This window comes from Acanthaster planci, linkage group LG13 (assembly GCF_054643075.1).
Source record: "Acanthaster planci isolate LZ-2023a linkage group LG13, COTS_SCS, whole genome shotgun sequence".
Taxonomy (NCBI): domain Eukaryota; kingdom Metazoa; phylum Echinodermata; class Asteroidea; order Valvatida; family Acanthasteridae; genus Acanthaster; species Acanthaster planci.
In genome coordinates, this window is record NC_141789.1 from 12,785,574 (window position 1) to 12,810,979 (window position 25,406).

General features: G+C 40.2%; 1 protein-coding gene across 2 annotated transcripts; it reads right to left on the bottom strand.

The window, feature by feature from the left end:
• Window positions 1–122: 122 nt before the first annotated feature.
• LOC110983354 (uncharacterized) lies at window positions 123–24,643 on the bottom strand. 2 transcript variants are annotated; one of them, XM_022242549.2, is made up of 5 exons: window positions 24,368–24,643; window positions 20,810–21,031; window positions 13,115–13,275; window positions 11,840–11,966; window positions 123–4,924 (listed from the first exon to the last, which is right to left on the bottom strand). In XM_022242549.2, exons 2-5 carry the CDS (start codon window positions 20,862–20,864, stop codon window positions 4,854–4,856), a joined length of 414 nt encoding a protein of 137 aa, XP_022098241.1. In that variant the 5' UTR covers window positions 20,865–21,031; window positions 24,368–24,643; the 3' UTR covers window positions 123–4,853. The 2 variants fall into 2 exon arrangements, with proteins under 2 accessions (XP_022098241.1, XP_022098242.1); XM_022242550.2 differs by lacking the exons at window positions 20,810–21,031; window positions 24,368–24,643 and adding an exon at window positions 20,619–20,739.
• Window positions 24,644–25,406: the final 763 nt, after the last annotated feature.

Here is a 25,406-nt window from a genome sequence, read left to right on the forward strand (position 1 = left end):
CCAAGCAGGCCATCTTGTGCATTGGTTGTGGCACGGACTTGTAAAAAGTGCCTGACTTAAAAAAATTCAGTCAAAGTGCAATCCTGATTCTGTTGAGGAAATTTGACCATTTTCCACGAGGCTACTTTCTCACAAATCACTGATTTATTTTACATCATAGTACAGAAAAAAAGGAGTTAAACTACATTCACTTTTTTGCATGGATAAAATTTAACTTAAGTTGACTGAGGAAGTGAGTATAATAGCTACTAAACCGTACAGTTGTAGTACACAAAGTTATTGCACATTGTTACTTTGTCTCACTAAAAAAAAAAAAACCTGATTAAATAGACATCTTCAGAAGGACAGCTTTATTAAAATGAGATATGGATGGATTCTACTCAACCTTTTCTTTCCATTCTTTGAAAAATGGTATCAAGCTCCGCTTTTAGACTCCTCATAGGGGTCCAGGGGTTAACGGTTGTTCTTTCCATGGCTATTTGCATATTAATACTGGCTGGATTTCCCGCAGCATCTTCGGCAAAGTATGACTTTGTGCTTTCTGCTATTGTGCGGTCACAAGCTGTCACAAATGAAGCCCTTTTTTTTTTGCACACTTCATGGGATACATGTCCACACCAGACAAAGCCTGGGATTGACAGCTCACCCAAAAATCTTCACAGTTGATGACAAAATTCCCTCAATTGGATCTTAAGCTGTGGTGTACTTTCTTCCAGATGCATTTCAATTACAGAAAAAGTGATAGCCACAAAAAAGTGGATTATTTTTGATGAACATTTCACAATCACCCGAAGAACCAGTGTCTCATTTATTTTCTTGCTGTGCGCAAGACTTGTATGCCTAACAAAAGGAATCCCGAGGGACAGCAACTTCCAGACAGTTATGCATTTTTTTCGTGGGAAAAAAATGCCAGCAAATGTCATTTACTGTTTGTTCACCTTTGTTCTGCGAGTGTTTGATAATGCATCTAGACATTAAAGGAAGACGGTGGAAGTGGATGCTCGGAGAAAATTGAATTTGTGATCAAGAATGCAACCGTTTTGGACATGGATTCTGTTCCTATTCGGAGGAAGAGCCAGAAGCCAGGAAAAGAGTTCTATTTGTGGAATGTTTATGGTGTTCCAATATGCAAATATTGATAGTGATATAGCAACATTAGCTTCCCGAGGTGATCTGTTGAGCTTTTTTTTTTGTTTCCCCAAAGATGAGGCTGGGGGAAATGTGGAATTCCCAGCAGATCACCTTGGCAGGTTAGTTTACAGCACTGTGAGACAGAGCAGTAAATATTTGTTCCATAAAGTCTGGCCCACACTTACTGCACAGGTTTTAGTGATGCATCATCAATTGAAACACTGACTGCTGTAAATCTCTGTATTCAATTCAACATGTACTTGAAATGTCTCCAGCTCACTTCCAAACTTCCTCTTAATTGCTGCAAATGTTTCTATCGACACCAACCCTCAACATATACATTCCAAACACTGTTAGCCCACTGAAACGTATTTCAATCAGTGGCTAAGCACACAACACTTCCCAGAATCACTTTGCCAATGTAGTACACAATGAAATGGTAGAAATAGCAGATACTGTGCGATATCCTCCTAGCCAATGTTACAGGAAGCATACTAGAACATGTAGAGGGAATGTATATGCCGTATTCAAAATGGCCGCTTTTGACTTACAATTAATAACCTACGACCTTCACTATGGCTCAAAGACCCTTAACTTGAATTTTGAATACACAAAAAAATGAATGGTACAAGCAATATAAAATAGTCATACCTGAATAAAGTGTATGGACTTTTGCCAACTTTGATCTCAGATTCATGTTATTAGCCACTGTCAGCCAATTGCATTGCTGGCAATAAAGTGAGAGTGGAACAATTTTAAATTGCTCAATACCACATAATGAGTCCTTTCATCTTTTTGGGTAATTTGGTTTTAATTTGCTTTGGAAAGGAGCAAAACTGTTTTGATGTTTCACTTAGCCGAGATGAAAACGGACATTATGTGGGTGAAAATATTGAGGATGTTACCAATTTACACGATGCAAGACGCAAAGAGGATTCTGTGAAAGGCTTCTTAACTCAGAAATGGCTCCGGCAACTTGTGACTCAGGCCGGGTCAACAAGAGAGTCTGATCGAGAAGTGACTATTTGGTCATTTGACCAATTTTGCCAGCCTGCAGAAATAGGTAACACAAAGTTCTTTTCAGCTGCATACACCACACTACAGAATAGCTGAGATATTGTGATGTCCCGCCCTGACTCAACTGAGGATTCTTTCCATTTTTGTCTAGTATTACCACACAGCTGCACATCACAAATCAACTACTGGTATTCTCCAGTGGTCTCTTTAATTTACTCTGTATTTATACTAACATTCATTGCACTTCACTTTTTTTCTGTTAATATATTATTTCATACTATATTACAACAGATATAGATAGAAATATTCATATAAAGATAAGTATCCAACACTAACAAAAGATGGAGTTCAAATATAATACATGTACTATGGTATACTCTTAGTAACAATAAATACTATATAAAGTGTAATAAATCATCCTTGGCTACATCTGGGACTTCTTCATGCCATGCAAACAAGATTTCAAATTTGGAAACACTGTTTACTTTAGTGGAATGATCTAATGAATAACTAAGGAATATCTTGAAAGAGTCCCACGTACTAAATGTTATTGCAACCTCCAAATGTTGGAGAAATAAGAGTGAAAGGAAATCAAGACACTCACTAAAATGTCATGACAGTGTGCTGTGCATTCATGCTGGACACAAAACTGATTTTCTGTTTACATTTTTGGGGTTTAAAGACGATGTTAGTGGAAGTACGTTCACGTTTATAATATGATACAATGGGTCAAAACTGTTACACAAAGCAATGACCAAAAAACACGCTTGAGTGGGGAAAAGGTATGGGCATATCGGCATCACCGTGCAAGTCAAGCAATGGATTTGTGAGCAAACAAAGACGCAATTTCATGATTTCAAACTAAAAAAAACAAACGAAATGTTCTCCAAACATTAATCGCAGGGAACATGGAATTTGAGAAGCATCGGAGAGGACAAACATTGAAATGTACACACTGGCAAACTACATGTGCAGCTGTGACTTTGAACGTGCATCCAGCTGTAAATTACGAACATTTCACACTGGAGGAGAAAACTAGACGTGAAAAACCTACCACAGGATAGGTCAGCCCACCAACAAACGAGAATAAAAAAACAAGTCTCCTTTAATATTATGCTTTATCTCAATTTGGGATACATTTCTGAGGGTGGGAGTTTTTTTGAGTGTTAAGTGCCAGCCATGACTGCTGACGTCAACAGTGGACTTTGTAACTCATGACAAGCTTCAAGCTACTGCGCTGCAGTCCAGATGGTCAGCAAAAATGGGAGGGGGGGGAGGAAAAACAGACAACAGAACTACCAGCGGGCAACCTTTACTAAAATGTGCAATGAATGTGGTCATAAGGATACGGGAGCTGTATTATTAATGGCAAGCAATCACAGAGAGGACGTTAGATAACAGAATGACATCAGACATGTTTGGGAACAAACAACAGGCTTGGGGCAACTGAATCAAAAAGCATCTAAACTCAAAATCATTGCCCTGACTCCTCCTTTTTTTTTTTTTTTTAAGGAAGCATCAAATCTTCATGGTGACCCCTTTTAAACCCAAAGAGGATCAAATCCAGGCTGTGGCCGACTATTTATGCACATCCTCAGAGACATAAGCCAAGTAAAAGGCCGCGTCCAAATTACTTGGTCGCGGCTCAAAATGACACTCAAGTCCGGGACACTGCAGGCTGCTGCTAATAACTGTAGGGTCGGGTGTAATTTCAGGCTGCAGCCGGTAACAAGTAATTTGGATACGGAGCCTAGTGACCTTGAATGACACCCAGTTCACTCGTGAATTTGATGGGGACTTTTACCATATTGGGAGCCAGGAAAATTTACCGTTGAGCTCGCTCAAGATAATGGCTAAGGTTACGTCCAAATCTCACCAGCTATGGCCGGGAATAAAACACACGTTTAGGGAAAGTGGTTGCAGCCACTCAAGCAATCATTCCACCAAGACAGAATTTGTTAGCCCTACCTGCTGTTCTCAAGGATCTGAATATCAAATCTAATCACATAAAACTTTCAAAATTATTAACGTCAAAATAATTAAGTATGCACATAGCTGATGAAGGCAATTAGAAGGGATCAAACCCTGATTTTGTTGATAAGAGATACACTGTGCATACTACTGTAGGTGTACCACGGTTTTTGAAATGTTAAAACTTGGGTCACCTATAGACCGATCTGGTGACAAGAATCAGGAGCCATTACTGCGGTGTCCCCGCGCGCGTGAACAAAGAGATGCACATCGAATGCCTCCTCATCAGCCAATGGGAGTGCACTGCTAACCAAAATCACCTGCTTGTCAAGCCTAGGAATGCGCGCCTGAGTGACGGGGACACCGCAGTAATGGCGTCATCGAATCGGTCTATAGAATGTTTATAGCGAATGGTTTTGTGAAGGACCAGGCCACAACTCTGTCAAATTGTGCACTCTGAATTTGAGGCATGCTTGCACGGCAAATATGAAGTGCACAGGGTGTGGCCACGCACACAGCGCATACAAAGTGGGAGTGTGCAGACATTACACATGTTCCTCTCATCAGCACAACTGAACTTCAAACGTGCAGCGCAAGCATAGAGCGAAAGAAAAAATACTATCAGGAGGGGATCGAGACGTTGAAAATGGCTTTGGAAAAGGAGACGATGATGGGGTAACTCGAGGAGGAGGAGGGGAGGTGGATGACAGATGGCAGACAGCTTTGACACAAGTTTACTTGCCGAAAAAGCCGCTTATTTTGTCTGTGAGAGGCGTGAAAAAGTTCATGACAGTGTCGACGAGACCTGGATGAGAGAGAAAAACCGAGAGAGCAAAAGAAAGAAAAGAAAAACAGAGACCGTTTCAGCGAAGGAGAATCAAGATGACGTGCAAGCTCAACACGTGTCATGTGTCATTTCATTTCCCCCTTAGCTACTAATCTACTGCTGATGACCGATGTGCATTTTGAGTGGCAGAGACTGCTTGCAATTATATGCTTATATCCTGTCCTATTAAATTTTTTTTTCCATTTAAAGATATGGGAACAAACTTTTGCTTCAACGGAAAACATCTTTAAAGCCAACCTTGTCCAATACCAGGATCAATGACCAACATCTACAGTATCTAGAAAGACTTCTGCAGGTCTGACTTTTTGAATTATGCCAAAGAATTAAGTACTGATACATCCACCTAAAATCCTAATTAATTCAAATTTTCGTGTTTAAATATAATTCCATGTATTCCTTTTCTAGCACCACAGCCATTCTTTCAATGCCTGATTGTTGATTAAACAAATTTTAAAAATCCACCCATTTGTATAATAACTTGCCCAAACTGTGAGAGGCCACCCCCCCCCAAAATGGGAAAAATCAACACCACGGGTAAAAATATTCAGAATCAGATCTTTGGAGAAATATAAGCAAGATTACTTTCTCTAGTTGCCTTCCTCCAATGGATGCAGTACATTTGCTCCTTGTTAAAAGCCACATCACGCACATGCCATCATGCACACAACATGCTTTGTGTCTTAGTGGTGTGCACCTCTGACAAATTCTCCCTCATCATTCAATCCATGCATATACATGTGGTTAGTCACCTGCTTCACGTGTTTATGACAATGACATTATGCACTCTCCGCATGCGGCCTGCTGGCCTTATATATGAACTCTGTCAGTTCACCATACACGCATCAAGAGTCTTGATTACTCGTGAAGGGTTTGATTTTTAGAGGGTTTTGTACATGCATGAATTTCAGTGGCACTCACATGTAAAATGCTAAAACCTTGAGTTTTTTGCCAACGTTGATAAAAAACAAAGGAAATCTGATTTAAGAATCTTGTTGAACATTCGCATGTGTTGCAAACAGGCCGGATCAGCTTTAAACTCCTGCAAAAAGGACTCGCTTGTTTATCACAGCCTATGTTTTCGTGTGTTTCTGCTTCACAAAAACAATCTTAAGAAACAGACTGCAGGTACATGTACATGTATAAAGCCATCGGAGACATGTGCAATCCCTCGCCGGAGGCAGAAACAGAGAAAAACACTGTACATATATGAATTCAAATCAATTTCTTCACATCTGATTTGCTGTTTTCCCCGAGCTCTCGCCAGTCGTTCAGAGACAGTAAGACTTGTGTTGCCCGGGGGCCTTGAATGGCATTTTTGCGGTGAGCATATCCAATCTCCGAGTGAAAGAACTTGGGATTTGTGGTTGCAGAGGGCCCGGGACGGTTTTATCCCCCATCTGTAAGTATGGATCTTGTTACAATTGATCAAATGGAATGGGAGGGCAGCACATTAGAACTTTACATAGTTAGATTTTTTTTTTCCAAAAGAACATAACTTATTGAAGTAGAAATTTGAGTGGGCGAGTAAATGATTTCAGTAACAGGGGAATTTTTCCTTAAGAGCACTGTTTTCGGTAGAGTGTGATATCCAAATATGATGAGGATGACAGGCAGGTTAACAATTAGACACACGCCGTATCAATGGACAAAATCCTTGGGGCAACATATCACTTTTCATATCCTCTATTCACAGACAGTTTTTATCATCCTCATATATAGATTAACAAGTTCCTGAATATGAGTTAGCATATTAGTGGTTTTGTTTGAACATTCTGAATGTCCCTCCAACCATCCAACCACAATTCCCAAGCAGGGTTGTTCCAAAAACCATGGATAAATAGCAAGTCCACTGCCTTAGAATGAGACTAAACATTCAACTCACATTTGACCCGAATATACATGTAAATTAAGAAAATATTTGCTGATTGGGAAAAGTCAAGAGAAAAACTGGAAGTACTGAGGTCTTTTTTACAGAATGTTTTCTACAAAATTACTACGGTATTTCTCAAAGGTTTGAGAAATAGACATCAATAGAAATGCCATCAACAGAGATCTACGGGTGTGAGTAAAATATACAGAGCACATGACCAGCCTACACAAGAACTTATACTTACAGGATGGAACTTATTACGTTTGAAGAACTGAACCTTTTTATTTTCCTTTGTACACTTCTTTTTACACAACTATCACCGCAAAGCTGAAACAAAATAGGGCACCTGCGTGGTTAAAAATGATCTTTCGAACTTGATTAATAGATCTCAAATATTAGTCATGTTGCGAATGTGTTCGCATGTTCAGTTGGAGTGGTCACATTACCTTGCAAAAGTTTTTCTGCTTAATTACCTGCACAAATTGTACGCATAATGTGTTGTTAGATATCTGCAGCCTTGCGCATGCACATATTCAAGCTACGCGATAAACAAATTCATTATGCACAAATGTTAAAGGCAGAACACCAAGCGTGCATGCTTCATCTATACAGCCAAAGTACGATCATCGATGGATGCCCCATCAATTTAACCACGCAACATTTTACACAGGGATTGTGGATGTGCAGGTGCAAGGCACAGCACTGGATCCATCAAAAATATTCCTGGAGTGTGTGAAGAACAGCCTCGAGGGGAGAAATATGCTAACATCAGAGTTTCTGATTATCAATCAAACTAGCAATCGACCTATCTCAGACCTGCATGTACAGTACTACCCATGTCTGCTGTAGTGAATATTTTTGGACCCTGAATGGCAAACAGGTGGGCCCCATTGCTAATTTATTTAACTTTTAAATTGAAAATTTAAATCTGTTTTGAAAAAGACTTGCACATAATTTTCCCTACACTTCAAAAATGAAATGAATTTATGAGTCTGAATGCTTTTAACCGGTAAATTATCAAGCCCCATACAAGCAAGACAACAAAATGGGCAGGTACGTACAGTGCACATGTCCATGTAGTAGAGGCTATGGGGAAGGTCACTCTGACATCCAACACAACCAATTAATTCACCTGATGTCCACTAATTGTGACCGCCATGCTGAGAACAATGTCTATTTGCCTCGTGCCCACCTTGTAATCAGATGTGCTTAGGACACCCATCATGGCCTCATCTAACGTGCACACACATATGAATAATGTCACGGTCGGCAGGCCAATGGTGTCACTAGTTGGGTTGCCAGAAATGCTACCCCGAGGACAGAGCGCTGTCCATCAACCCTGAATCTATCGACGACGTTAACCGCCTGAGATGGGGGGGAGGGAGGTTGGAATCTATTTGCAATGCTAAGTGGCAGACAAATATTCAAGAGGGGATTATATATCTGTATTTATTTGCAGGAAGGCCATCAAGGTTTGCGGCCCATGTCGCTTCTGTCGATGGCGACAGTGAAGGAATGAATCATCAAAGTGATGTGTACATGAAGCAACGATTCTTGGGGTGCACATGTGCCATATTGTTTTGTCCAGCAAAGCTTGGATTGCAGGTTGTAATGTCTATTAAGATATCCATATTGGAAGGCACTGAAGCAGTTTCAAACTCTTACATAGATTAATAAAAATAAAAAAAATTTGAGGATTCTAGTGGAATTCTGAAGTGTGTGATAGAGTAAATACCTAAATTTTATTAAGATGTAAAATATTGTTTTACATCTTAATAAAATTCAACCAGTGGGACAAACCTTTTCTCTGCATACAATATCATATGTTGAGCTTTTCTTTTACGAGACACCCTTTTGGAATCTTTGGCATCTTTTCAGAAAATCCTATCTACTTGAACTAAAGAGCTTTTGATGGATTATTGAAGTAAAAATGCAACAGTTTTAGCAACTTCCAACTGCTGAGGCCACCGCAGGGCTAATGAATACAGTGTGATCCTCTTTACAGAATGGAACGATGCACGTATTTGTTCTCTTAACCTGCATTTCCTTCAGTGTCCATTACACTCCAAGCACTTTGCATCAGGAGCTTGCAGGCAACTGCATTCTGACGAGTTCATATTCAACAAAGCAATACATGCCGTGAAGGGAACTGAACGGGAAAAAAAATGCATCAGGGACAAACTAGTTGTAGATGCGTACTTAGAACCAGTTTTTCTTGGTTCTCTGTTTCTTTGGTTTTTTTTGTTTAAGGTACGTACCTTAGTGGCCATATAAATATTTAAAATATTTAAGGATTGGAGGTACACTTTGTCGGAAGTTTACTTTGTCAGTGTGGAATTTTTGGAGTTTGATTGGAGCAAAAGACCCTGAATTTAAGATAGACACCTGCTGTAAAAAGGAGAGAGCTGAGCATGTCAGTGTGCACAAATAGCGCATTGTCTGAGCCAACGTCTAAGCAATTTTTTTTACAATTATTGGTTACTGCTTAAGATTCTGGAAAACAAAAAATTCCAATTTGCTATTTGTACAAATTTTCGCAAATTTACAAGCACATCAATTCACAGACAGACAGACAGACAGACAGACAAGCACAAATATATCCCATGGTTAGTATTTACAAGATGATGATACTGTGCACGTAAGACAACAGAGAGTCGAGGGAGTGTGAGAACAACTGAGTCAGGCAAGATTCATGCGCACAAGATGGCTAAATGATCATCCAAAGCCTCGTGGACAACACACCGATGCAGTGTTCATGCAGTTGACAGAGTTGTCACAAGAAAACAATGCAAGAATTCAGAACCAGGCAGATCTGGGACTTTCTCACTGAGGATTCCCAACATCCCTCGTTCCTGTATAAGTGCTCCTAAAGCTGCCTTATTCCTTTTCCAAAATCATCCAAACACTCTGCTTCACCCCAGGAAATCCAACTTTGGTTAAAAAAAAATTCCTTCGGAGAATTACCCCCCCCTCCTCCCAGCTCCACCAAAATCCAGGAGGAAAACTGGGAAGGATTTCTTGTGGATTTAGGAAGGTAGAGCCCCACTACTCTCATTCTGTAAGGTGCATGATACCTGTTGAAGGTTGAAGTGAGGAGAGCTTGTAACTGGTAACCTGCACAGTGCAGGATTTGAGAAGATTCATACAGGTTCCCATGAAAAGACCTTGGTTACCGTGCCAACCTGTTCAGATACACAACCTAGGGAGGACAGAATCTTGTTCATGTTACCCCTCTTAATGTGGGGCCTTCGCATCTTGATGATGATGATGATTTTACATTGAAAAAGAGCCCTGTGCGACAAAATGCATGAAGAAGACATCTTCAATGTCCCTGTCTGAGATCCCCCCCTCATCATCAATCAACAATCTGCCTGCGCTTCTGCAGTTTGTCGCATTTAAGTGCCAATAATCAGAAAATATTACATCTGTGTTTTCCAGGAAAAAAAATCCAGGGCATGGGGAAATGTGGTACAAAGACAGCGCCCACGATTCCTTCTGCAAATTAAGTGAGATGTCCAGTTAATTTCATCAGAGCGCATCAGCGAGTTCATGAACTTAAGCCTGACCAAACTTATACAATGTGTCTCCACAATATGCAACACACAGGATCTGGGAGATGCATTTCCTGTGCTCATCAGAATCTAATCCTCTTGCCATATGTCTCAAGTGCTGGGCATCATAAGACTTTATCCGTTCATTTTTAGATCAAATAAAAAAGGAACACTTTTATGTCAAATAGGAAACAGCTATTTGACTTTTTAGGGTTCAATAACAAGCTAACAGTGTCAAAAAAGGCCATTCGTATGTCAATGTCATTTTTAAAAACATAAATTCATAACTGGCTGAGTTACACAGAACCATGGCTGATCAACCAAAACAAATAAAAATTATTGAATTCTGGCAACTTTATAAAATGATCCCTGGTGTAGGTGACTGCATTCGAGTCTACATGTAAGTACATTTGAAAAAATATGAGATAAGCCCTGTCAAACATTGAAAAAAAAAAAAAATTCTGATGAAAAACATATTTCCCTGCAAAATAAAAAAGCGGCTACATTTAAAACACAGGTATGGCTATTTTCATGCTGCGTGTATACGTGGAAGCCACACACATATATGCCACGTATACGGGTAGAATACACAGAAACTGCATGGTGTTATCACCCAAAGTCGCACAGGAAAAATCCATTCGCTTCTAGGCAACCAGGTCTGGGGTTTTAATATATACCGAGAAAATAATAAATTGCCTTTCCCTGGGTATTGAGCTTGTAACAACAAACGGAGTTGTGCCCAGTGCAAAAAGCGGTCTCTTGTGGACTTAGCGTTGTCTGTAACCAGGGCTCAGTTTCACAGCACTGCTAAGCATATGATTTTACACATGCACGTAGACTCCATAATTTCATTGGTGACCGTAAGCAGTAACATGGCAAAAGGCATGCTTACCTTGGAGGAAAAATTTGTTTCACGTAGTAACAACACATTGGAAATCTCTATGCATGTGCCAACCAGGTCAAGCATTGCCATGTAATGGTGCTTCAAGGTAGCAAATTTTTCCGCTGTAGTGAGCAGGATTTTTTGGCCAACTGCTAAGCAGCCCTGCGAAATTGGGCCCAGACTAGCATCTTGCTCTTAGCAAGTTCAAGAAACTAACGCTACATATCCATGCAAAGTATGTAAAATGAGCTCTAAGAACTAAAGACAAAGCACTCCCAACGCACTGATCTTATTCATATATTGGAGGCTGTTAAGCCAACAGGGCAATCTTGCAGAAATGCCAATGTCTCAGCACCACTACTGAAAACAGTAGTCTGCAAATGGGCACAATTTTAATGGAGCCGAAAAACTTCTGCTCCCAGCATGATTATTCACTGCTCTGCAATTCTCTCCGCTGCCCACATCTGCAGCCTCCTTGATCATGAATAAGATCACCGCATCGGAGATTGCCCAGAGCCGCTACAGATTCTAAAGGAAATCAAAACAGCAGCACAAGCCGTCTAGCAGACCTTGTTCTTCCTCTTCTGCAGGTGGACCCATCGCTGCCTGCATCTCGGCCGGTGTTTTCTTCTTCCGAGAGATCCGACCGGCACTGTCCGCTTCCGGGTCCTCTTTCTCCTTTTTCTTCAAACCGTACTTTTTTTTGGGGGGGGGGAGAGAGACGGAAGAGAGGTAAAAAGTGGGACAGAACACTGGCGGATGAAGGCAAGGGAGAACGGGGAACATCAACCCATCCCCCGAAAAGGAGCTCTTTGTGTATTTGTTCTTGAAATTGTATTTATTGAAATTGTTCCACTTTCTTTCCTTCCCAAAAAGTTGAACTTCCTGAATTTGAATCCCCTGAACCTGAGTTCCTGATCTACCCTTGGTACAGAACGTTAATGGGTCATTCCATGAGGTTGGGGCACAATTTGTGACTTTGTCAGTTGTTACATAGGTTCTGTAAAAATGAAAAGCTATTTCCCTGCGTGTGGATTCCAAATTGACATTGTTATACATTTTCCAAAGCTGAATACAGAGGTGTGCGTTATTTCGACAGAGTAAATGACCTACTCTACAGGTCATGACAAGTGGTACAAGTTTTGGATGTAACAAGGACACCGTCACAAATTGGGCCCCAGCCTCATGGAATGACCCACATAGAACACAGAAAGGTGGCGTGATAGTTGTTCTGCAAAGTTACGCCAGAATACCAGAGATCTAGCATTTAGTATCAAATGCGTGTACCCCTCCTCTCTTCACAACTTATGTTTTCATCTACGTACCTTTGCACATATCAAGGTTCAAAGCTAAGTGTGGAAACCTTCTACAGTGAGCAAAGGAAGGAGGTTGCAAGCCCAAATGTCATGCCGTGTTTACTTTTTGCGACTGGTTCACAGATGACGTTTGCTTAGAACATAAACTTGCTAAGCAGTGCTTTCTGCTTAAGAGTAGTTACACCAATTCTTTCCTCCTAAGACCCATGGATAACTACCCAAATAAAATGTATGCACTGCTTGTGATGTTGTAAACTTGTATTTTTCAAACAAGGAATAACTGCCCACACCAAGAGGCAGTGCACAAGGCATTTATGTGTTTATGGAAACCAGAAACCTGGATACAAAATGGCCTCTGCATGCTGCAGTGCATGCAGTCCATAGGCCAATAAGTTAAGTGCAACAGTGCATTGTAAAGCCATTTTGTCTCCAAACAAGACATGCAGTTGTGTCAAAATCCTCCTCCTTTCTGCATTTTGTTCCTTCTTTGGTGGTCTTCGCAGGCCTGCATACAGTACATACACCTACCTTGTCTCGTATTCTCTGCCTCTCCACCTCACGCTCTGCCTCCATCTTCTCGTGCCGCGCCTTGCGCTCATTCTCTTGCTCCTGCCGCTGCTCCTCAATCAGCTGGGCCTGCTCCGCCTCCTCCTCCGTCATCTCTTTGCCTCCCAGGTTACCCAGCTCCCCTGGAAGGAGATCAGGGAAGATGTCAGATCAGGTACAAACGGGGTCATGACAGAAGTTCACTTCTCCAGAAGAAAGACAATTCCCGAGGGGGGAGTTCTCTGCTAAAATGCTGTTACAGAGGTTACGGAATGTTCCAAATGCCTTGCAAAGTGAATCTTGACTCCTGAGGAATATCCATGTACTGGTAAAAATCCTGATGATCATTTTTTGTAGACGATGACAAACTGTAAACATACGCTTACATGTAGGTAACCCAGAAAACTGACACAGTGGGGGAAGGAAACCAAAACAGCCAAAAATCATCTGAACTTGAACTGGGGATTGCTAAGAAGAGGCACAGAATATCTTTTAAACAACAAACAAACAAAAAACCAAAGGACAACCAAATACTGGTTGGAGTAATACAACAAAGATCCATCCACTGGCAACATTATAAAAAACAAACAAACGGACAAATTAATTCACCTCTTCCATTGGTATCGTACATCTTGTAAATATTGCAAGCATTGTGGAATGATGTGGAAATTACCTTAAAAAGGAATGTTCAAGAAAATAATTGCAGGATCTGCAGTATTAAAACGGGTTTATAGCAAAGCGTCTGGTTGCACTCTTTAAAACCAAACTATTCCTCAGAAACAAGTAAGAATGTTCAACCTCTCTGTACAAACATTGTATACATGTCTATCGGCTCCCAGCTTATTTCGGCAGTAAATCTGTTGGTGTCACACTTCCAGTCCTTTGATATCTTTGCCACATTTTAAGTGATACTCTTGTCTTTGAAATGGCAGCATGTGAGAAAGAAATACCAAATCTGGCTTTCCAACATTCACTATATCTACAAATTTTAAATTACATGGTATACATGTTTTTGATTGATGGTTACAAGAATAACCTCTACATGCAAATTCAACTGATTACGGGCAACGGCCAATGTGAGGAGAACAAAAGAGAACACAATAGCGACAGAGGTTGACAATATTAATTTTTAAATAGTTTGGCAGACGCTGATGTGTGATATTGCCAGAAGCGATGACACACGCGACTTGATTCGGCAAAATGAGTCTTAAGTCCACTTCTATCAGTCCACTGTGTTTTGGTTTGCATTTGCATCAGAAAGGTGATTGAAGCACATTTTGCTGGGGCTAGCTGGGGCGTGTTTGTCTGTGGCTACATGTACATGTACAGGTACATGTATACATGTGCATTATGTTCTAGCATTCAAGGCATAAGTCTGTTCTGCTATGTTCCACGTAGTTTTTCCATTTTTTACATACAACTGTCAAAACGACATGTAGATGTGGCATTTACTTTGCCAATGTGCATTCATGTACATGTATATATGGCTAGCACAAATACACGTGTACATGCCCATACATTTGGAAATAAACAAACAATCTCCCTATAAGCAATTTCATATGCGCCTCATAAGAGATCAGTATTTACAAATCCATGTGCAGGTCTCATGAATTTAAAAAAATTGTCACAGGGAAAACATTGACGTTATGGTTAATCTACTTAAAATTTGAATAAGATTCTAGAATGCCAATATGGTGGACTGGCACACTCATACATCAACCATCAAAAGGCTCTTTAATACTCGAAGGATCAATATACACAAACGGTCCTTTGTTGTGTTTCGGCAGCGAAACACTACAAATGAGATGCGAGCAGACCCCCAAATGTGCCGTGCATGCTGTCCATGTAATTAGCAATATCAGGGATGTCGCTGGGAGTGATGTTCAATGGGTGCACGCATGCATGCATTATGGCCCCATGACGATAATGCGTGTGCCATACGTGAAGGTGGTTCTGGGGGCCAACTCAAACACATATATACCGGTATACTGTAAGCATGTTACAACTGTTCAACCAGTTTGTTTAGTATACAATTATATGCTTATTATTTGAGAAAACTGGGGACAAGAACTCCACCAAGTTTAAGCAGTTCAAAAGCCACTGGTCCCTTACTGAAATATGACAATTCCCATGAATGGGAATTAATTCTTTTACAAAAATTCTGTGAAAATGCTGTGCCATTCAAGTAACTGGAGATTTTCTCTGCTGCTGTACTAGATCAAAATACGGATAAAAAATAAATCAAAGGCCTGCAGTACCGAAGGAGAACACAAAGTGAAAAATCACACTATTTGGGCAGACAAGACATATATGACATAGCAAAAAAAAAAAAAAAAGGGTTCTTTTTACTCTCAACATATTTACATTGGTTCTCTTGCTTTCCTGATTCAGAAATGGTTATTCAAAACAAACCCCCCAAAATGCTTATACCAGTTTCTCGAGTCCCTAGATAATGCTGTTTACCCAAGGGAATGTACTGGCATTTCAAGGGATGTCTTCTAAAATATGCTTCTATATATTTGGCCAAAAAACATGGTCTGAAGGGGGGGTTGAAAAAAGAGAAAAATTCTCCTGGAAAACTTTCCCCTCACTTACAGAGGCAATCTAAATGGTAATGAAGCAAGTTACATTTATTCAAGCGGGTGACTGAGATGCCTACAATTTAGTGGTCCATCCTAACAGATGAAGTATTTCGTGGCATACCAACAAACGCCACTGAAGTGAAGGGCCGGAAGCATGCGATATCTTCCTGATTATATCTGCCTGATTACTTCAACATTTCTTGGTGAGTGGTGGTCAGTGGCATATGTGGGATATTTTCTCCAGGGGGGAGGGGGTTTCGGGAAAAAAACAAATGGACATGCAAGTTTCAAAACTGGAAGATTCATAGTAAATATAGTACAATTTTTGTTTGTTTGTTTGTTGGGGTGTTTGTTTGTTTGTTGGGGTGTTTGTTTGTCTGTTTGTTGGGTTGTTTGTTGGGGTGTTGGGGTTGTTTGTTTGTTTGTTTGTTTGTTTGTTTGTTTGTTTGTTTCTTTCTTTCTTTCTTTTGAAGTTTAGTACACTGATTTCCATTTTTTTTTAAAGCCATTTACATGTACGTCTAATCTTTTTGATATACACACATGAGCTTTGTCTTACACCTTTTGGTGAATGGGGGTGGTATGGTGGCTCCCCTTCCCCACCCCATCAAAATCAAAACCCCGCTGGTGCTGACAGTAACAGATCTTCAAACAAATCAAGAGCTAAATACATACATTTCACCTGTTTGGGTGAGAGACAAAATTTATGGTATCCAAGTTTAATAATGGGCCGAGTTTTATACAAGAGGTAATACAATACAGAGTCCATAAAATAAGTAAATAAAAAACAGATCTCTGGATGAATTTGTAGTCTCAAAGGGAAAACAAATGTTGTTGACATATGAAGCAGATAACTTGTAAGAACAGGCCAGGGGAGGGAGGATTGAATTTGCATAAACACCAGCAGGCTCTGACGATGCCGTTGTGGGTGCAGAACATGTTATGTCTCACTCCGCAGGAAGCGCGGGTGCTGCACAACAGAATCCATGGATAATTGCATTTACCATTGCGCGATACACAGTAGGAGGTGGTCCGAGTCATCAACATCCCACGATGCAGTGCCGAACAGGGATCAGCATGGTAAGGCAAGCCCCCCAGATGGATAACGCGTGCACACAGACACACAAACAGTTAGGCGACAGGGCTGCCTCGCCCAGGGTATAGGCAGCGGCTACGTTTCAGAGAGGGATTGACTCCCCACAAAGGGGACATAAACTGCATAATGGCGGCCTGACAATGGCGGGGCTTGCACCGGGTAACGGATGCCATGAGGCTAGCGCGTTTAGAATTACGGGATTCAATTCACTATTCATTGGGTAGAACCTAACAAGGCAGGTTGGAAATCTTGAAAATAACTGTGCACGTATTATGGTCCCACCTTATTGACCCATGATAAAATTAATTCAGTCATCACAGCTTCATGAAGGCTGAGAGATCAAATACATGCTTTGATCTAGGCCTCTTTTAGCATTTTCCATCAAACCCTATGGCCCGGCTATTCTAACACATATGATCCAAATACTGAGGCAGTCACATGTAAAAACTCATCATCCAAATTATTTCAATGCACATGTAGAACTATGACTTTCCACAAAATGGCAAAATGCAGACATATGTGCACCATTAAGTAGTGTTCTTTACATGGGACGTGTGAAGTAAGAGGTAACATTTCACAATCAATTTCCTGCTGCAACGAAAATGTACGGTGCTTTGGGGGGCAGAAGTAATTAGCGGAGAAAGGCTAATACCTAGGGGAATGTTCAGTGCAGCCAATTTATTATTCTTGGAGCAAGGCAACCTCAAGAGAATAATGTCCTCTCTTTTCTCTTCCACCATCAGGGGATTTTAGAGGTCTACTCCTAAAATCCGAACTCCTAAAGTACAATAATTAGCAGAGAAACCATTAGGAATTTTGCTTTCTACAACACCTAAAGGTCCCAGGTTTTTACTTCTTTTCCCCGAATGAAAAGGAGTGGAAAAAACGTTTTTATTAGGCGAGATCCATTTCTTGTAAGCTCCTAGACTGAGAAAATTATATAATCCGGGCAACAATTTCATGGAACTCTTTCACAAATGACGGCTTGGCAAATTTATGTGATAAGGAAAATGCAGTCAGGCACCACTTTAAAATGCTATACAGTGCAACATAAATTTTTGAATGGTAACTGATCTCCACTAAGTGAATAATTTCTGTGCTAAGCATGTGTACAAAATATACCCATATACTTCCTACGGGTATGTACAGAACCTGTATCATGGATGATACTGTTCTCATTAAACTTGAAGTCCTTTTGAAAATGAATGTGTGAATTGCAACAGAAGCCACATCGCCACAAAATTAAATACAGATTGATTGTTTTTTTTGTACTGTATAGACTAGAATTGAAGCATCAAAGCAGCACATGCTGCTGAGTTGAGCTTGAATCTCTAAACACTCTGCACAGTGAATTACACAGACCTTCCAGCACACACACAGCAACTAATTTCAATAGTCTGTATTGATTAACAGCAGACCCATATCAACTGAAAAGGCCTGGGTAGTGAGCAGCACAGGCAAGAGAAATGGTTGACATCCAACGTCAGTCTGCTGAATAGCCAGTGTAAATAAAATGATAAAAAAGTGACGATAGAAGCGGGGAACACATGTAGCAAATACATTGACAAACCCAGGGCGTGATATTAAGATTTGTCTGAATAGAGCTGATTTATGAAAATAGTAAATAGAGTCTCCAAACGAACTGTGCAATATGTGTACGGTAGACGACAAGTCAACACATTGATTTGGAACATTTTAGTTTCACTTTGACATTTTATCTGATTGCACAAAAAATAAACCCTCTGAAATCACTTTTGTGGTGTTTTTTTTCCCAATCTATCATTACATACATCAGTACTGTGCCAGGTAACTTAATTTTGGTGTTTTTACATGCAAGCAAAACACCAACGATAAAAGAAATGGTTGACTAGAATTTCATTCTGGAACAGAAGGAAAAAAAATTAACATTGAAAATGTCAAGAGGGAGAACCGCACCTCGCTTGGCCTGGTTCAGTTTGCAAATTCGGTGGATGGATTTCAAAGCACACACCAACACAGAGACCATGGCAGTGAGATTTCGTGGGTGTCTTGTAGAAGTGCAGATGACATTCCAAATTAAGTACCACATACATACATGTATTCCGATAGCTGTTCTTATGAATACATGTAAACAGAATCAAAAGCATTGCAATTGTTTAAATTTATTCTTAAATCCAGTACAGCAGAGATGGCCATCTGGATATTTCAGTTTAAGTACAGGAACATTTATTAACATCTTAATTTTGGAGAATGATTAGAACACACAGCACAAGTTGGTTCCCGATATCTTGTTGACTTCTTTCTTTCTCCTTTTTTTTTCAAACGAGGCAACATTCCCAGAATGGTTTGGTAGTGAAATATCAATCACTGTAACACATGCATTTAAACGTGTGGGTGGACAGGTGAAAAGGAACGAACATGTATTATTGTGTCCGCGGATCACGGACACTTTTCACAAACCTGGCAACACTCACAAGAGCCTTCTGATTAAAACCCAGGGGGGAACCCCCACAGGGACAAAAAGGACTTGCATGTTTTCCACTAATTATTTTCCCCTTATTTGAACTGTTTCTTTCAGAAAATAAGCCTACGTGAATATTACACAGCTGCTCCACAGAAAAAAATAATGCTTAGCCACAGAAAAGACTCCTGTAGAGAGCCTGTCAGAAATCCAAAGCAAGTTGTATCTATTTATATTTGTCCTTCCGTTTTGTTCTCAACTCCATTTTAAACATGCTTAAAATGCAAAATTTGCATCGTAATGCACATCTGTATTTTTATACACAGCCACAGTATTTGACATTTTTAAGGCTTTCGGGAAGAGGTATTTATGTGAACTATCTTCAGTTCCAGGCACGTCTTGCTTTTGTCCTTCCATTTGGGTATACATGTACTTACACATTTTATTATTCCACTGTTTTCATGCTGAATACATACATGTAACAAAAATAAGAGTCTTAGATGTACATACGCTGTTTTCTTTCTGACGGTAATATTTTAGTGATGCAAAACTTGCTTGAATTGTAGTTAGTTGTTCTATATACAAATACATGTACATATTTGTTCATGCATACTGCTTGTTACACAGGTGTTTAGCTTACTCATAGATCCAAACATTTACATTTATCAAAAGAGTCAAAAGAGTGCATATATGTGAACGATTTTGATTGTGGAAATACTTCAAGGACAGATGACAGACAAGCATGCAAAACATACTAAAATAGTCGGTAAGTGGAAGGAAAAAAGCAGGTAAGGTTATAATGCAAACTGCAGAAAAACAGTAACTGTACAGATCTCAGCCAATCATAAGATGGGTAACACTGACCCAATCTAAGGACGACCTATTGGACATCAATGGGCAATCCTTGATTCTGGCATGTTGCCTTCTCCTGTGCTGCTTTGGAATGTATTTTGGGCATTCCATAGTTTTCTGCCTGTGTGAATGACCACACATCTGATGCCTTTTATAGCAGAATTCCTATTTTTGGACTCTTGTGTTTTTTTGGGGGGGGTTAGGATTAATTTTAGGATTAGCTTGATCATTTTAAGATTGATTCTTCATGCCTGGTACACCAGTGAACAGTCGCAAATACACATGTGGAGTTACTGATTCCCAAAAAGTGTTAGTACACGCAAACACCATCATATTGCTTGATATTTCACAATTTTAAGACGGAAATGTGGGTGAAATCTGTTGAATCAAGTTGAGATCTCCAATCAGCAGGCAGCTCAGGGTGGGACCTGCCTGACATGTGGGTGAAATCTGTTGAATTGAGTTGAGATCTCCAATCAGCAGGCAGCTCCGGGTGGGACCTGCCTTACAACTTACCAATCAATGAAGCCATTTTGGCCGGTAACCCAAACTACTGATGCTACAAGACCACAAAGCAGTGGCTTGGCAGCAGTCAACGGAGCAAGGTTGAGGCTCCTCACTACGCAGCTTTAGGGAAAACACACCACAAGAATCAAGGATTACCACTTTAACAGTAAAAAAAAAAAAACTGATTTTTTTTCCTTTACCTTTAACACTATCTAACTTATTCCCCAAAATCATCTTCGCCGCCATGCCTGCCATCTTGGGAAATTAAAGGACGTGTACGTGTCGATGCACAGACGGGCGTGATTCCGGATCAGGATTTCTGCTCAAGGGTCCTCAGTCCAGTGCAAGGACCAAAAAAAGGAATTACCGTGCTGGAGTCCTGAGAGACTTGGCCAGGGGACCTCTGAGGCAATTTCTAGGATCTGGAAAGGAACAGGGGAAGGAAACGCAGGTTGAAAACTGACAAATCCTGTAAATTGAAAGTAGGGCTCATCTCAAGTGCATAATCCCTTGCCATAACAGGAGCGACACGGAAAGTTCAATCTCCTGGCCTGTGAATGGTGTGTTGTAAAATAATCCAACGTGACAGTCAAGGACCAAAAATAAAAGTTTTGGTAATTTGACATTAATCCTCTCCAAATTTTTATTTTTTGGAGAGGATGAATCAAAGATTTGCTGAACTGATAAATTTTGTTCATCAAAAAAAAAAAAGTAAAAAAAAAATTAATAAATAAAATACATAAAATCAGCCCAATGTTCGGTCTTTTTCATTTCATTAACTGATAACCTTTTAAAGTTTGCTTCAAACATAATATTTGGATGGGAGAAGAAAAAGCAATTACTGTGAATTCATGGAAAAGACCTGCCAAATTATCTACGTGTGGGTGGGAAATGATGTGGGTAGGAAAAAAAATCCAACTTTTTAAACCCTGTGTTAGTGAATCGACTATGTTCATTTCTGAGAGCCATAAATAACACTACTTCGTTACCTGTGTTAAATTAGTGAAGTTTCCTTACCCAGTTTAATTCACTAGAAGTCAAGTTTGTTTTCTTAAAATACATCCTCCGTTACTGGCTAAAATGTGTCAAACGAAGGTCAAGTTAACAATACACATGTACAAGCATGTGGAGGCAACAAATCCAAGCATTTTTAGTTTTTTGGTATTGATTTTGATGATGGTACATGTAGGTTATATTTATTTATCTATATTTTGATGTACAGCACCTGGGAGCAGCTTGATGGATTGGGCGCTTTATAAATGTCAATTATTATTATTATTATTATTATCCAGATGGGTCAGATAGCCATGAATTCCCAATTTTTAATTTTTTTTTCAGCCTAAGTAATACTGCCTAATATTCTCTGCTTAACTATTTCATAAAATTCAGCCTAATCCCCACAAGCAAGCATGGAATCTATTACTGCACATTAGAACACTCCATCATGCACAGTACACAAGTTCTCATAAATTCATGATTAAATTTATGGAACTGTATTTGAAGAAAAAGTGCAGTCGTGCTGCCTTGCACATAATGGAGTGATGTTGGCTTCTACTATTGTTTACAAATACTCTAAATATGAAGGTTCTTTTATAAATGATTCACACACAAAAAAAAAGGAAGAAAAAATGTCAGAAGATGATAATAAATGAACTGGCATTGGGTCTATGATTAAAACACCTCAACATCGAAATGTTTGGCATTTTTCAAGTACATGTACTTTCAGCCGACCAAGTGCTGAAAACCATTTAAAATCAACTGTTTTAATTTTCACTGCTATGATATCTTTGCCGTACTGGTAGGTTCCAGTGACATTTAATGTCAATTTCATCAAAAAATATGGGACGAATTAAACTTCTACAGGCTGGCAACACAATATACATGTATGTACATGTATCTTCAATGTTTAAATAGTCAAACTGCAAAGATGTCTTGCATTGTACTGCCTTTGATAATAAGTAATCCATGCATTTTGGCAATTTATAAGTTCCTAATTCTGAAGAGAAATAGTTCATTGGTTTTAAACGTGATTCAATGAGGTTTTCTTTATTACGTATTCATAAATATCCGGGACAGTTTTTCTATTTCTATTGATCGAAACGTGTCACATGACTGTGTACATTAATGCCCGCTGAGAAGCGATAATGCCCACTGCGTAAATTACATACTTACACATGGACACGAGACAGTGTAATCGGGTCTGATTGGTCAAGAGTCTGTGTGCATGTGACATGCCAAGTTCATTGAAAGGGATTCTATTGGACGACTTTCAAAAGGAATACACCAAAAAATGGACGGGGATGTTTGGGAAAATGAAAGTAAAGTTTTAGAAAAAAATCGTTGGAAATCCACTGTATGTTGATTTCTTTTGACTCTCTGAATAAAAGGGTATTTATAAATGGGAATAAATATGTACCTGACCAGTTTTAGACTTATGTTTAGGACCGGCTCAGGAGAACGAACGCTGATAATGCTGCGTCCATTCTCCTGAACAGGTCTTAAAAGCACAGTTAAGACAGGCCAAGCACATATTTATTCCCTTAATTATAAACTCTAGTTTCTCTCTGGGTGGGAATGGATAGTAGTCCAGTGCAAGTACATGTATACTGTCCAATTTTCTGATTTTAAAGCAAGATTAAAAAAAAAGAGCCCTAGCAGCATCATTGCCAGTATCATCTTCACCATCTTTTACCATGGTGACACATCAATCTACAAGACCTGAGCAAGAGGATCACCATTTTAACCATGATTTTCACCACAGTGACCTCCACAACATTAATCATTGCCATGACCACCACCACATCACAGAGACATGTGGCCTAGAGGTTAGGGTTTGTAGCTTTCGATCATAAGGCCGGGGGTTCAAATTCTTGCAGGTGGTTATATGGTGTGGCATTGGGCAAGTCACCTCAACCCAATGTGCCTCTCTCCACCCAGGCATACACGTGTACCCGTGAGGGGAGGTATAGTTATTATCCTTAGCCATCAGTGCATAATATAGCAGCGTCAGGCTGGTGTACTCCCAAGGGAGCCGAGATGGTCTCAGGAATGCTCAGGAGTCATGAGCCCAATGAGCAGGGATAATGGAAATAAAATTATCGGAAAGAGTTCCACATACGGCACAGACAACACTAATTTTCCCTAAACATCTTACAACAGCCATTGGGGGATGAAGACAATCCTAAAATGTGAAATCAAGCTAGGGAAATTCTCAAGCATCTACTTAGAAAACAAGTTTTTTCAGACAAGTCTCACAGCTTTGTGCACAGGGGCATCAAGTGTTGTCCGTATGTGGAACTCTTTCCAAGTTATCTGTGCCTTTGAATAACTGACCTTGTTAGATACTAATTACTACGTGTATGAGCCTTTATCAATGCTTGGATATTATATATCATCATATCACACCACTATTTCTTCATCTTCCTATCCTCCTGACCTCCCACATCACCAACATCACCAACAGCATATGTCTCTCATGATCACCAATGTCAAATTCAGGGTTTGTTCAAATCGTTGTCGTGCTACCTAATCCAACCATTGAGCAAAGACCCAACCAGCCGTGGTCCAGGCATTATATTTGGTTGGGCCATGTTCCAGCAAAATGTAAACAATGGGATTAGACCGGACCTAGGTCCTCATGGAATGTACACGGCATACGCGGTGCGTGCACGGTGCGAGCGTTCATCCCAGACCCCCACTCCACAGTCGCTTTCCCGGGCACCCCCGGCCGGCCCCTCGCATTGCCAGACCCTACTCACCGATTTGTAAGAATCTGCACTCAGCCTCGTCCGATCCGAACAGCTGCAAACCTCTGCCGTGCCGGTCAGATCCTCCACAGCTTAAAGACTTGCAGAAGACCCGTTCAGCATCCCTTCATCATTAAGCACTTATCCGGTCAGATACAAGGGAAAATGGGTCCGACTACGCTCACGTTCTCGACGTGTCGATCGCTACCCAATGTGTATGCAGGAATTACAATGGCAATATGCACGCCGTGTACTCGCGTCCATACCATGTACACCCATACGATCACGACACGACGGTTCGCGGGTTATGTTGTTGACGTACACAAAAATTGGAAGCGTGACTTGGTCAATGACCCCGGCTCTTCCGGTTTGAAATGACGTCATGCAAAGTTATTAGAATTTTTAAAATTAATTAGCCGATATAATATTGTTCCAACAGACAATCGTCATTGATATATAGTGAACTGTTTCTGGGTTTATTATCAGCATATTTTGCTCTTTAAGAGGAAATCATTACTGGGATATTGCCCGAAGTTTGTCTAGCCCATAGGGTCCGTAGTACCATGGGAGAGGGCCGGTTGGGCGGTGGAAAGGGGGCTTTAAAAAGTTGCTTGCTTGTCTTCAGAAAATCTGATATTTGTTTATCTTTCTTTCTCGTTTTTTTCTTCGTAGGAGCGTCCACACAGTGTTGGCGGCATAAAGAACTCTTCATGGGAACAAAAGGTGACTTCTCTGTCTTTTCTCTATGTGCATTCTCAAGCGCGTGTGCTACAAAATGTTCGACTGCTTTGGCGTGACATTTCCACTGAGCTTTTTAAAAAGGGGCACTGTGTATATTTGGATACATCTGACATCGCCCAACCCTGTATAAATATCAAAAACGCGACAAATAGGGTGTCAGTTACGAGGACCGTGCAGTCAACATAATCATATTTAATGGCTCAGAAGACTATATATTTCCATGATATTAAGAAAAAAAATCGCGAGCCCACGAGGAACTAACAGAGGGCGCTACACAATTTTATCGTGCCAAATACTTTGCCTTTTATGA